We start from the raw sequence: 13,880 nt of genomic DNA on the forward strand, positions 1-13,880 counted from the left end.
AAGAGAATATGAGCTTTTAAAAAGATACCCCAAAAGATGGTTTTATACAGGGGCTTTGATGGGCTGAAGGCCTGGAAGACAGAAACACTGCCAATGTCTTTTTTCTTTCTAAAATAAACTTATGCTTGGCTGGGTGCAGTGGCTCACACCCGTAATCCCAGCACTTTGGGAGGCCGAGGTGGGCAAATCACGAGGTCAAGAGATCGAGACCATCTTGGCCAACATGGTGAAACCCTATCTCTACTAAAAATACAAAAATTATTAGGTGGAGGTGGTGGCGGGCACCTGTAGTCCCAGCTACTCGGGAGGCTGAGGCAGAAGAATCACTTGAACCTGGGAGGCGGAGGTGGTAGTGAGCAGAGATCATGCCACTGGACTCCAGCCTGGAGACAGAGCGAGACTCTGTCTCAAAAGAAAAAAAAAAAAACAACTTATGCTGTTGTTACTCTGAACTACAGCAACTATGTTCTTCTGAAGGAAAGTCTCTGAGCGAGGAGCAGCTTGCTAGTGATCTTGAACATGCTATTTAATCTCTAGGTACAAGGTGGTGATGACAATATCAATAATAACAACTACCTTGCAGTTCCCTGAGAGAATCAGAGATAACATATCCAAAGTGTTTAGCACAGTACTTAGCATATAGTAGCAGAGTAAAAACTCAGCAAATGGAAGCTATGATTTTAAAAGCTAAACAAAACTATGCAATATCAGCTTTTTTTTTTCCCTCAGGGAGACTTATTTTCTCCACGGCTATTTAGTAGACACTGGAGCCACAGTCCAGTGAGCTAATTTAAGAGAGAAACTTGGAGCACAGAATGCTCAGTTCCACAGAATTCCAACACACAAGTCTAACTTATTACTGTATCTCAGTTACCTCTACCATTACCTATAAATGGCATGAAGTAAAAAATAAGCATGTGAAACAACCTCAATTATAAAAATAAAATGTACTTAAATTATACAGAGTGCACAATATATTTACTTACTTATTGCATAAAAATTCTGCTCAACTAGAAAGTTTTGTGTACAGTAGAAACAGTGGTAAGAATTTCTAATAAGTCCCAATTTTATTTCTTTGATCCTAAGCCTCTACTTGTTTCCCTCCCACAATTGGGCTGGGTGTTACTAACCCATGTGCACATTAATTACAGCATTTATTTTTCCCTAAAAAGTTGTTATTAAGCTAACAGTATATCTAAAAAGTATAGTTAACTTAAATTCAAAAACATACAATAGTGGAGATGAGCAAAAAAAAAAAAGTTTTTTACTTTATCAGCAGTATGTCCTTTATTCCATACGTACTACTTGCCCAGTCTTATATTCCTTGTGATCTTGAAATGGAAACCATGTCCTGTTATTGAACAAGCTCTTCTCTATTTTTTCATCAGAAAGCCACAAATATAGATAAAGCATTTTTTTATTTGCCTTGGAGCAATATATTTTGAATTAAGCCCAGCCTCCCATGTTTCAGTTTAGGTAGCTAAGATACATGCAGGTGAAAAGTAAAAAACTAAATTATTTGTCTTTCTACCTACCACATAACTATTTTACATTTTCTTAGGTGCTTAGTTATCATGGTCATGACATCATAAAGAGTCCCACTTTGTCTTTCCTTTAATAATAAGCAACCTCTGTTTATACGTATTTGAAAAACTGCCTCATGTGATATTGACAGAGCTATAGTATTAAATACAAAGATGAATAAATGGTGTGAGTGAAAAATAGTGTATTCAATTCCAAGCTAGCTCAAAGGCTTATACGTCCATTTCAGCATTGGGAACAATTCACTATAGAATGTGAAAGGAAAATGACAGAACAATATACAAATTTTTGTAGGAATAATTTTGCATATATACCACAAGACCATTATCACATATTAAAAATAAATACACTGTTAGGTAATTCTGAAATTGTCATTTCTATTTTGGAGTTACAAATAATAAGCCCTGAGACAGAAGATACTGGTCCTCACACAGCAGCTGCCATTGCTCCGTTCTCAGTTGCGGTGCTTTATATAGAACAATAGGTATACAAAAGCCTTTGAGCCATTCCGGTATTCCCACTGCTCTGATAAATGAGAGACAAGTTGTAGGCAATATCTCTTCGTAAGTCTAACTGGTCAACTTCTATACCCTAGGGAGAAAAAGATAGATACCTTTATGTTTAATATTTCCAACTGTCAACCGGGACAATTTTATGGCAAATTAATAGTTTTATAAGTGTAAGTAAGTTTTCAAAAGCTATTAAAGCTCATGTACTAAAAAAAACTATAAAACTATGCATATACCTTGGATCAATGCTGATTCAGTTAACAGCATCATCAAATATTTTAACTGTCTAGCCAGTAAATTTAAAGTCTCACCCACAAGCTACAGCAGAATAAACGCCAGATGAATTTTGGATTTTAGAGTTAAAAAAGAAACCATACAAGAAAAAATACAATGGGATAATATAATCTTGGATAGGAAAAGTCCTTTTTATGATAGCAAAAGTAGCAACTATAAAGGGAAAGATTGGTATGACTTCATAAAAAACTTCTCTGTGTAAAAATAACATAGTATTAAATGAACACCAATGACCAGATGGGAAAACAATTCCTATGCTATTACAGAAAGGCATATAAAGTGTAGGTTTAGGAGGGATACAACAAATTGAGTCTAATATTACCTCAGGGGTATTATAGTTTTTCCCACATACATAACAAAGCAATGAATTCAATGGAATAGATTAGACCTATGTTTCTAATCTTCCCCAATATAAAAACTTTGGGTCAACTGAAAAAAAATCTGCAACAATTAAAAATGATACCTATAAAGCTCAAGGAACAAGATGTAACAATATTTATGAAATAACACTGTATAAACAACCTTTAATAAACAACCTCTTAGGTGTATTTGAAAACTGCCTCCGGTAATATTGACAGGACTATAGTATTAAATGCAAAGATGAATAAATGGTGTGGGTAAACAATAGTGTTTTTATACATATAAAAATATATATAAATATGTATATATGAATATGCATATACACCTATTTATATATATACATATGCATGTATAAATATTAAATATGTATAAAATACATATTCAAATAGTAAATTTATATATAAAAACAACATCACTATAAAAATATATATTCATTTGTTTAAACTGAACACTAATAGAAAACAATTGTGCCAGGTGCAGTGGCTCACGCCTGTAATCCCAGCACTTTGGGAGGCTGAGGCGGGAGGATCACGAGGTCAGGAGATCGAGACCATCCTGGCTAACATGGTGAAACCCCGTCTCTACTAAAAATACAAAAAATTAGCCAGGCGTGGTGGCAGGCACCTGTAGTCCCAGCTACTCGGGAGGCTGAGGCAGGAGAATGGTGTGAACCCAGGAAGCGGAGCTTACAGTGAGCCGAGATCGTGCCACTGCACTCCAGCCTGGGCAACAGAGCAAGACTCCATCTCCAAAAAAAAAAAAGAAAACAATTGTGAGGGAATACAGGGATTATGAGTTTTAAAAGTTTTTTTCTAATACAGTGCTATGTTAAAATACATTTAAAAATTAACATATTTCAGGATTTAAAATACAAATCAGACTTTAAACACAGATCATCATGGTATTGGCAACACTTTATCTTTAAAAAAAACTACATTAATACTGGTCTTTCATCTTTATAAAGAAACATGTGAGTTACACTTGGAAACAGTCACAATATTCTTCAATATTCAGACGTTATGTCTACCAGTTCCTGTCTGTAAAGCACAGGAACTACCTTGGGAACTAAAGTGCTCACAGCCACAAGCTGTATATGTTCATATGGTTGCTGGTCCAGTCATAAGGCTCAGATGTCGAAGTGCTACCTGTTCCTGAACATAATTACGTAAACATACTGAGTAAGAGAAAATACATTTTAATATACAAGCTATAATTTACTGGCTGGACTTAGCTAACTGCCCTTATCTACAGACAGATGAAATGAAGTGTCTCAGTTTTAAAAATGCACAATACCTCTACCACAAGTGGAGGGAGCTCCAGGGCCTTCTGATAATAGTGGATTGCAAGATGAATCAGCCCCAACTGATGAAGGCCACGGCCCAAATTGTAGAATGATTCCTGGCAGGGCCCACGTAAACTGAGGTATCGATTTAGAAAGGAAAAGCCCTAACCAAAAAGAAAAAGATAATTCAATATTTCACTGATTTGACAACTATGTACTAGACCACTGTATTACCAGGTGCTGAAAATACAAATATTTTTTAAAAACCTATCTGCTTAGTGTCCTATTACTGTGTAGTATTACAGTGTAGTTAGGTGTCAACATTATAGCTCTTCTGAAGATGTAAGAATTTTTTTTAGCTAGATATAAATATTCACAGAAGACAGTCAAATGTTACAACTAGCTACCAGAGATTCATAATCTACAAGTACACAAAACTTTAAAAAAATAATTTCAAGTTGGCTTGTGCCATTATAGGCCAATAAACTTCTTGATGTGAGAGTGATGCCTAAAAGATTGAGCAAGATATAAAATAATGATAATGTACAAAGGTTTCCTCTCAGGAGCAAATTCACTTGAGTATACTTAACCTTTTAAGGTAAATTTTACCTTTTATAAGTTACTTCTCAGGACCTTGATAACCTCTTAACCCAAAAAACTGGATTTTTTTTCTCCTGAAAGCTTCTGACTCAAAGACTATGGAGAAACTATTTCAGAGCACCACTACAATGACACTGGCTCCCTGTGGGTCACACAGTCCAAAAAGCAACTTGTTTCTTTACCTCTTCCCATATTCACTTTCCCTTTTAATAGAGCTTCAGCTTTTATCATTCACTGAAATTACAAATTGCAAAGGTCCAAGAGTCCTAATTAAGTAATCAAATATATTACCAGATAATTAAGAATAAATCAACTAATTTATGAATATAGAATATAAAATGTAATTCTTCTCTAGATGATCTGCTATATAATAAGTGGTCACAAATTTTCCTTTATAAATAGGTAAATAAATAATAAAAATGAATTATTTTAAATGAATGCATTTTAGGGGTAGTAATACTCATGTTCAGTATACAAATCATACTTTCTACATAATAAAATAAACTATTTGTGTGACTATGACCTCTATTCCACTGAAACACACAGCTCTCTTAAGTACCAGCAGACTATTTGACTGTTAATTGCAAAGAAATATCAAGTATTCATAGTTAAAAATGACAAGACAAATTTAAAGATAAAAATATGAGGAAAAAGGAATAGTAATCTCAGATGAATTGTTGTAATGCAAATGAACCTGTAGGTCCTCTAATACAATAATGGAATAACTTGCTGCCCTTTAAGAAATGTTTAACAAATTTAAGAGGATAATCTGAAAGACTATTCCAATAATATTTAGTGATTTAAAAACTAGCCAATGTGGGTAGCCACTTTATAGGTACTGTGAATTATCAAATTAAAAAACTGCAAAACAAATTCTATTGTTCTATTCTGTTCTGTTCTCCCAGATGGAGTCTTGCTCTGTCACACAGGAGTGCAGTGGTGTGATCTCAGCTCATTGCAACCTCCACCTCCTGGGTTCAAGCGTCTCTCCTGCCTCAGCCTCCCGAGTAGCTGGGATTACAGGCACACGCCACCACACCTGGCTCATTTTTGTATTTTTAGTAAGACCAAGTTTCACCGTGTTGGCCAGGCTGGTCTCAAACTCCTGACCTCAAGTGATCCACCCGCCTCGGCCACCCAAAGTGCAGGGTTTACAGGTGTAAGACACTGTGCCCGGCCAAAAACACACAGTTTAAATTGAAAAGAAAAGAGTTCTTTTAACATTATGTTACATTTCAAACATTTAAATCAAATTAATCACTAAAGGGCCCAATGTACTCACTGTCTATATGATATTAAATAAAAGTAGAAGTAATGAAACATTAACGATTTTACTTTTAATACAATATAAAGGTAAGAAAGATAATAAACCATAAAAAAAATTGTTTTTTTTTTTTAGGTAGTATAATAGAAAACTAACTATAGTCTTGTAGCAGGAAGAAAGAAAAATAAGAAATTAAAAGTTTCAGAAATGATGCCATTTACAATAAAACCTGCTTCTCAGAAACTTTTTTTACGGAAAATGTTTAACATACACAAAAGAGATTAGTCCAGTGAACTTCCATATACTCATTACCTCGTTTCATCTCTACCTCCAACCATTTGAAACCTCCTATTTAACTATAAAAGTAACTTGAAATTTAGCTTCCATATTACTTCAAAGTATATGAATTTTTGTCCTACCAAGCCCAAAAACTACATATTTTACATATTTAATGAGTTAATCCATAAAATTTTCCTATCAATTTTTACCAGAATTTTATGAGGGCAAGAAATTCCACCTATTACTTACTGCTATGTCCGTGGTTCCTGGCACACAATGAGCGCTACGTTTAATTTATACACAATCCTACATTACTTAATACAGCAAATAGTATCCATTAAGGAAGAAAAAGAAGCTTTGAGGAAAAGGTAGATAGAATATAAAAAAGGAAAAATTTAGAAGTTTTTGTTTTTCAGGGTTTTTAAAAAACGTATTATAGAAATTTTCAAATATACAACAGTAAAGAGACCACCTTAATGAACCCATACCTAGTTTCAACTGTTATCACCATTTTAATGCAGGCTTTATTTTAACCATTTTACTTCAAAAGAAACAAAAAGCCCCTTACTAGACCCTGCTACTCCATTCAAGTCAACATTTTCTTTCTTTTCTCACCTACTACTTAATAAAAGACATGTCTATACCATATCATACTTTGGAAACATCAAACATACAAAAATGAAGTCACAGAAATGAAAATGCTGAAGGCAAAGTAGTGAACAAGACAGACAAGATTTCTGATCTGCTGGACTTTAAACTTTTATTAGAAGAGACAAGCTATTAAGGTAGACAACAAGAAACATAATTTCAAATTATTATAAGAACCACAAAATTTTAAAAGAACAATTTGTTGGTGATGGTGTAAGGAAACAGGCACAATCATATTATTGTATAATTTTTTTTTTCAACTACTTTAAGTGAATCTTCAGTACCTAAGATGGCTAGAGACCTTGAGGACCAGACTATAAGGAAGCCTGCCAGTGCATTCCTCCAGATTCTGCCTGTGTCTTTGTCCTTGTCCCTAAAGACCTGGCTGTGTACCTTTACTATATCGCTGTAAAGTCTTAATCATGAGTATAATTATATGCTGAGTGCTGAACAGTGGGGTAAATGTTGGGGACCCCGTCATGTGTACTGAGAGCATTGTATATTACTTTTGAAGCAGGATTTTTTTAAAAGTATTAAGTATATTCATTTTTAAGAAACATAAAATCAAGTAACGAGAAATTTGAGTGAATTACCTGTACAATAAGAGCATGTCTCCGTAACACATACTTCTGAGATGCCATATGAATAAAGGTTAGGCCTATACAGAGGCTATAAAGAGGTTCGTCAGGGTGAGTGCGAAAGGCTTGCACATACTGTCCTGGAAAATAAGCAGTGGTGTCAGACGGGGTGACAAGAGTTCTTTATTTCTTCAACACTTTTAAGGCCAAACATTACTGATTTTAACATACATAAGGTGGACATTCTATCTTAAATAGCAACCAGAGACCTATTAATTTGAATTTTAAAACAATGTATAAAATATAATTAAAACAAGTTCCCCATGAATGTATGCTGACCATGAAGATTCATATGAGGAACTAAATTAACTTTTTCTAGGCACAGCTAGACATTTCCATGTAAAGTAATACTTCCAAAATAAACAATTTATCAGCTGCAATCATTAAATCTATTTTATGACCTTAAATCTATTTTGAAAAGAATGGAGGAGGTGTGTTTTGGTGAACATTTCTATAGAATCAATTGATCTGTTTTATAAATTCAAATGTGGTGGATCATGGAGGTGAGAAGAGGAAAGCTTTGTTTTGTTTTTTAGACTACGGGTGGTGTTTTCCCAAATGTAGCAACTATTTGTTTTTTTCTGAGAAAGCTAAATGTATCCAATAACAGAATAAGAATTTGGAGTTTTATGAATTACATGTATTCCATATATACAATCATCTCTTGTCAAAAGCCTAATCATATGCAGCAGGGGAATTTAAGCAAGTTTTTCTCATAAAGGAATAACATATAATGATCACATATAGACTAAAATTTCTATTCCTTCTGGCTTCTATTTTGGAAGGAATGGCACCACAGAATCTCTTAGGCAGCAAAGATGGTAGACTGCCATTTGTCTATCATTTTAACCTTTTGTAAAAGTTTCTAATATAGGAAAATAAAATATGTATATTTTCTTAATATAAAACAATTCCACAAAGCACACGCAAAAGAGGAATGTTTCAACATCTGATGTTTGAGGTTACTGGATGAACAGTGATAAAAATACGAGCCATACACAAGGAATCATGAAAGTATTAAATAGCCAAAAACCATAGTTTACTCATAAGAAGTAAATCTGGCAACACCAGCTTTTAGGTAGTAAGACATGCATGCCTAATTTTAAGTTTAAACATTTAGTTAGGTATTTTTCTACTTGTTTGCTTCTTCTTTTTTTTTTTTTTAAAGGAGACTCTGCAAGTAATACTTGCTTACTTCCGATTCTTTATTACAGAAATTCCTTATTATAAATAATTAATGAAGTTTCCTTGAGTTTAATTAGAATTAGTAAGCACCACATAAATAAATCTTAATATAGATTTATCTCCTAAAGGAATGAACTTTCAGCAAATCTTGAATATGTTTTGTATTATAGCAAATTAAAATCTGGTGGCAAAAGCATCCATAATTAATGAAAATCATTTTAAAAATAGGCCTAAGCAGGGAGAACTGTTGACCTTTAAATAAGACTTATATCAGCCTTTTACAACCAAAGCTTAATTAGAATAACAAATATCAATATTAGTAATTATCATTTTTGCTATTATATCCACTTACTATATGTGCCAGGCACTGTTTTAAGTTCTTTATATTGACTCATTTAATTTTCACAATAATCTACAAAGTAGGTCCAATTATTATCTCCATTTTAGAGATCAAGAAACTGAGGCAAGAGGAGGTAGAATAATTTGTCACAGTGGGGCTGCTAATTAACCCAGACAGTTCCAATCCAGAGGCTAGGCTCTTCACACTATTTATGCTTGACAAAGTCACATGCCAGGACACTTACCAAGTGCATGCTTAAAACTACCAGATACAAATGCATTGTGTCCATTTAAGACACATAGGGCATGATTTTCTGGGTTTTTCAGCATCAAACGGAGACAGAAGCGATGATGTCGTACATCTTGGGAGTGCATGGTAACTTGATTGAAAATGTTCCAGAGCTGGGGTTTATTGACATTTTCCATTACCATTATCCTAAAATTGCAGGAAGAGGGTGAGGGAGAAAATAATGTAAAAATCTTCCTGATTTCTGAAAATGAAACCCTTCGGTGCTGTCCTACCAGCACTGAAATGTACCATCCTCCAACAAGGAAAAGCAGATAGTTTCAACCTATTTAAAGCAAAACTCTCCTACGCAATAAAAGATTTTTCCCAGAAAATGTTGCTTAAGTTAGTGTTTCTACATCTTATTTCTACTTTCAACAAAACTTTTAAACTAAAACAGAAGCAAGTGGTTTAGGTTTCACTTTTTCTCTCCTTGCCCACTATAGCTGCAGTACCGAATAACAACTCATAATAATATTTGCCAGGCATTGGCCGGGCACCGTGGCTCACGCCTGTAATCCCAGCACTTTGGGAGGCCGAGGCACCTGAGGTCGGGAGTTGGAGACCAGCCTGACCAACATGGAGAAACCCCGTCTCTACTAAAAATACAAAATTAGCTGGGCCTGGTGGCACATGCCTTTAATCCCAGCTACTTGGGAGGCTGAGGCAGGAGAATCGCTTGAACCCGGGAGGTTGCGGTGAGCCGAGATTGTGTCATTGCACTCCAGCCTGGGCAACAGGAGCAAAACTCCATCTCAAATATTAATAATAATAATAATAATAATTGCCAGGCATTGTTAAAAAGGCATAACAACTCCTTTAACCTTCATCATAACCCTATGAGATGGTAGTATTATGATGTCCTTTTATAAGTGGGAAGACTGTGGCGCTAGAGATTACCTAACTAGCCTAAGGTCACGCAGCCGGTAGGCGTCAGGGCTGGGATTTGAACCCAGAAAGTCTGGTCCTAGAGTGCATCTTCTTATATACTGCCTCTGAGAATCACCAATGAACCAGTTTATTGTTTAACAGGAGAGCCAAAAGTAAAGTAGCTTCTAAATCAAAGTACATGTACTTACTCTATTAAAGAATCTAATTAAAATAAATAACTGGGAAGTCACCTGATATAGTTGTATGCCTTTCTGAAATTTTTGTCCAGAATTGCAGCAGACAGACCAAAGTATTCTAGTTCTTTGCGTTTTTGCCTGTCATCATAAAATGAGTAATATTCCAATGAGGAATCTACAAGCAACTCAGCCTCTTGAAATCGGGATAGGTCACATAAGGAGTATATGGCCTTCAACAGAAGATTCCACCAGTCATCCTTTGTCAAGACGCTTGTGAGCACTGCAAATATTGCTAAAATGAGACCAATGTAAACCAGTTAGGACACTGTATTTCCAGAAATAGCAGTATTAGAAAAATTCACATAATCAATTTTAAGACAAGTTTAATAACCATGAGCCTAAATTGTTGCCAGTGCTCTCCAGACAAAGATGAGAAGGGGTAGTTGCTTGCTTACACTCCTTCAATACTATCTGCTTCTTCTCCGCCAGTTTAACAATCTGCATTCCCAGGCACCTGATTCGGACTTGGTCTCTACAAGTTCCAGCTAGTTCCATCTGCATTTCTCCATGCTAGCTAGGATATATCTCCTCCAGCGTAGAACAAGTATTCTTTCTATGACTGCAATCCCATAGAGAAGCGGTCCTCAACCTTTTTGGCACCAAGGACCAGTTTCATGCAAGGCAATTTTTCCATGGACCAGGGCTGAGAAGGATGGTTTCAGGATAATTCAAGCACATTACATTTATTGTGCACTTTATTTCCATTATTATTGTTGTAATATATAATGAAATAATTGTACAACTCACCATAATGTAGAATCAGTGGGAGCCCTGAGCTTGTTTTCCTGCAACTAGACAGTACCATCTGGGGGTGATGGGAGACAGTGACAGATCATCAGGCATTCAATTCTCATAAGGAGCGTGGAACCTAGATCCCTCGCATGGGCAGTTTACAATAGGGTTTGCGCTCCTATGATAATCTAATGCTGCCACTGATCTGACAGGAGGGGAAGCTCAGGTGGGAATGTTCGCTTGCCCACTCACTGCTCACCTCCTGCTGTGCAGCCCAGTCCCTAGCAGGCCATGGACTGGTATCGGGGTTGGGGACCCCAGTGATAGAGGATTACATACATACAGGCATTCAAATGTTTGCTCAGCAAAAGACTTCAAATTCATACTTTGAGATTCAAGTTCTTCATCTTTTTCTGATCTCAATTTTCTCTGCCTTAAAATGTCTCTTTAACAACCTCCTTCTCTTCCTTAGTTCTCTGTAAAAAGCCTCCCTTTTATAGCCCTTAAGGAATATCAAAAGCCATAAAAAATTTTACTGTCTTTGAGCCAATAATTTTCCTTCTGAGAATCTATGCTAAACAATCAAAATATGGACAAATCTGTATGTATGAAAATGCTTACTACATTACTGCTTATAAAAGAAAACTGTCAAAAGTGATCATATGCCAAAAAATAAGAAAATGATTAAATAAATTACGGAACCACTATCCAATGGAATATTACACATTCCTTAAATATAACTATGAAGAGAACAGAGCAAGAAGATAAAATGTCTATGAGAAAATGTAAAGTGAAAAGATCACAGTACAAAGTTGCATGTAACATAAAAAAGGCTTAGTTCATCCTATCCTGGTACACCAGTGTAATGTGATCCTCACCATGATAAAATTTACAAAACAAAACAACAAAACCTTATGAGCCTAAGAAAAACTAACCATGGACCTCCAGTGAGGAATCACTAAAAGAAAACAGACAGATCACACAGGGAGAAAAATACAACATACAGAAACATGGTTAAAAACACAAGCTGCAGAGGTAGAAGCTGTCATCTTTTAAAGTTATATTACTTCAGACTAGGTCACAGCAACTTATTTTCAAAGAGTTTCTATGACTATTGCTACATTTGTTAAAAATTATTTCATAGAGAATGGAATATATATAAGTGAAGTCTCTGGACAAATAATCTACACTGTCATCTAATCTTCACAAATTTCTTAAAATATATTTTTAAAAAGTCAAAGTTTTGTTTTACTTCTTTCACAGATCCAAGCAGATGCTTTCCTTTTAATTTTTTTAATTTAAAGTATTTACATTTAGCCTTTCCTTTTTAACATCGAATGAGTTTATTACATTTGAGAGATTTACATTAGAAAATTTCATTTTATTTGAAAAGAATATTTTCAATTAGATTGCTGTCCAGTGTTACTTCATGAGTCTTTTTCAATTCAGCCAAATTTTATATAACATAATGCAAATGAAGTTATTACCTTTTGCATCACAATTTGCTGACTCTTGGTCATTGCTGTCTGATATTTTGTCTCTCGATACTTTAATAAGATAGAGATGCCTCTCTCCAGACTTGGAACTGGATATCAAACAAACTTGGGCTCGATTCATTGCTACCTGAATTAAAGATGAAAATTTCAGATTCTTTAAACAATAACTGTTTTGTTTAGAGACAAAGTCTTGTTATGTTGGCTCAGGCTGGATTTGAACTCCTAAACTCAAGTGATCCTCTCACCTTAGCCTCCCAAGTAGCTGGGACCACAGGCACATGCCACCATACCCAGCTCTAAACAATAATTTTTTAAAGAAAACCTATGGGTCACAGGTGCCACAAGACTGAAAGCTCCCTTAGTAAGAAAAAAGGAAACCAAATTACTACATTAAAAAACTAAAATTAGAATGAACTGACTTATTTTTCTCTTACCAAAGGAATTTTGGGTCACATTCCTCACCTCAGAAAGAAAAAAGGCAATTCACATTAACATTATAACATGCATACACACACATCCCCAGAGATACACCCACAGAGCTACCTCCCTGCAAATAAGCTGGACTCAGAAAGAATATTAGATCTGGAAAATACTTTTGCAAAGTGAGTAATTTTGGCACAAAGTACTGTTCACAGGGCCAATATCTGATAGACTATGGTGCTCACTTTTCTAAATATGTACTAGGGAAGATTTTCACTTAAGCTGCTGTCAAGAACTTTCAGTCATATACCAATAATCTCCAGCTTTTTTGTTTTTATCTTTCATTTCAAAAAGTTTGAGTTTAATGAAGTAAAACAATTATAAAGTAGTATAATCTATGTTTAAATGAAATACTAAACATTTAAAAAGTCAACAAGGCTAACATAAAGAAAGATCATGACCCACCTTTAAAAGCATGGCTAACATAGTAAGTAAGGTATCCACATAACCATACATTTTGCCTTGTGAAAACAACAGAGTAGAACGATGAAGCAATAACTTCAGTTCCTAAACAAATAAGCACATGATGATAAGCCTAACAAGATTCCTTTTCTACAAATTGTTTTATTTGCATAGAAACATTTTTAAAAACCAAACTTTAATAACATTTGCTTTATGGTCTTTCACAATAATTAAGAGCCAATATTTTAAAAACTATAATTTGTAATAAGTGGCTGAAACCCAATACTTAAAATCATTTTTCAAAAACTTGAATTAAAACACTAAAATAAAATTTTGGATATAAGCTATAGAGACATCCTTAACAGAGGAGAAAGTTCTAAAATATAATGTACCAAGAAAAACTTCCCTCTATGTGAC

The 13,880-nt window shown here is 34.8% G+C and overlaps 1 protein-coding gene across 1 annotated transcript in view; it reads right to left on the reverse strand.

The window, feature by feature from the left end:
• Positions 1 to 1,399: 1,399 nt before the first annotated feature.
• The window catches only part of GTF3C3 (general transcription factor IIIC subunit 3), a 35,933-nt gene continuing 23,452 nt past the window's right edge, over positions 1,400 to 13,880 (reverse strand). The window contains exons 12-18 of the mRNA XM_054477092.2: positions 13,467 to 13,568; positions 12,573 to 12,708; positions 10,348 to 10,585; positions 9,186 to 9,376; positions 7,372 to 7,496; positions 3,999 to 4,151; positions 1,400 to 2,133 (exon numbers count right to left, since the gene is read on the reverse strand). Of these exons, the coding sequence (XP_054333067.1) occupies positions 2,011 to 2,133; positions 3,999 to 4,151; positions 7,372 to 7,496; positions 9,186 to 9,376; positions 10,348 to 10,585; positions 12,573 to 12,708; positions 13,467 to 13,568 (1,068 nt within the window). The 3' untranslated portion in view covers positions 1,400 to 2,010. The remainder of the gene's footprint in view (positions 2,134 to 3,998; positions 4,152 to 7,371; positions 7,497 to 9,185; positions 9,377 to 10,347; positions 10,586 to 12,572; positions 12,709 to 13,466; positions 13,569 to 13,880) is intronic.

This window comes from Pongo pygmaeus, chromosome 11 (genome assembly GCF_028885625.2).
Source record: "Pongo pygmaeus isolate AG05252 chromosome 11, NHGRI_mPonPyg2-v2.0_pri, whole genome shotgun sequence".
NCBI classification, from domain to species: Eukaryota; Metazoa; Chordata; class Mammalia; order Primates; family Hominidae; genus Pongo; species Pongo pygmaeus.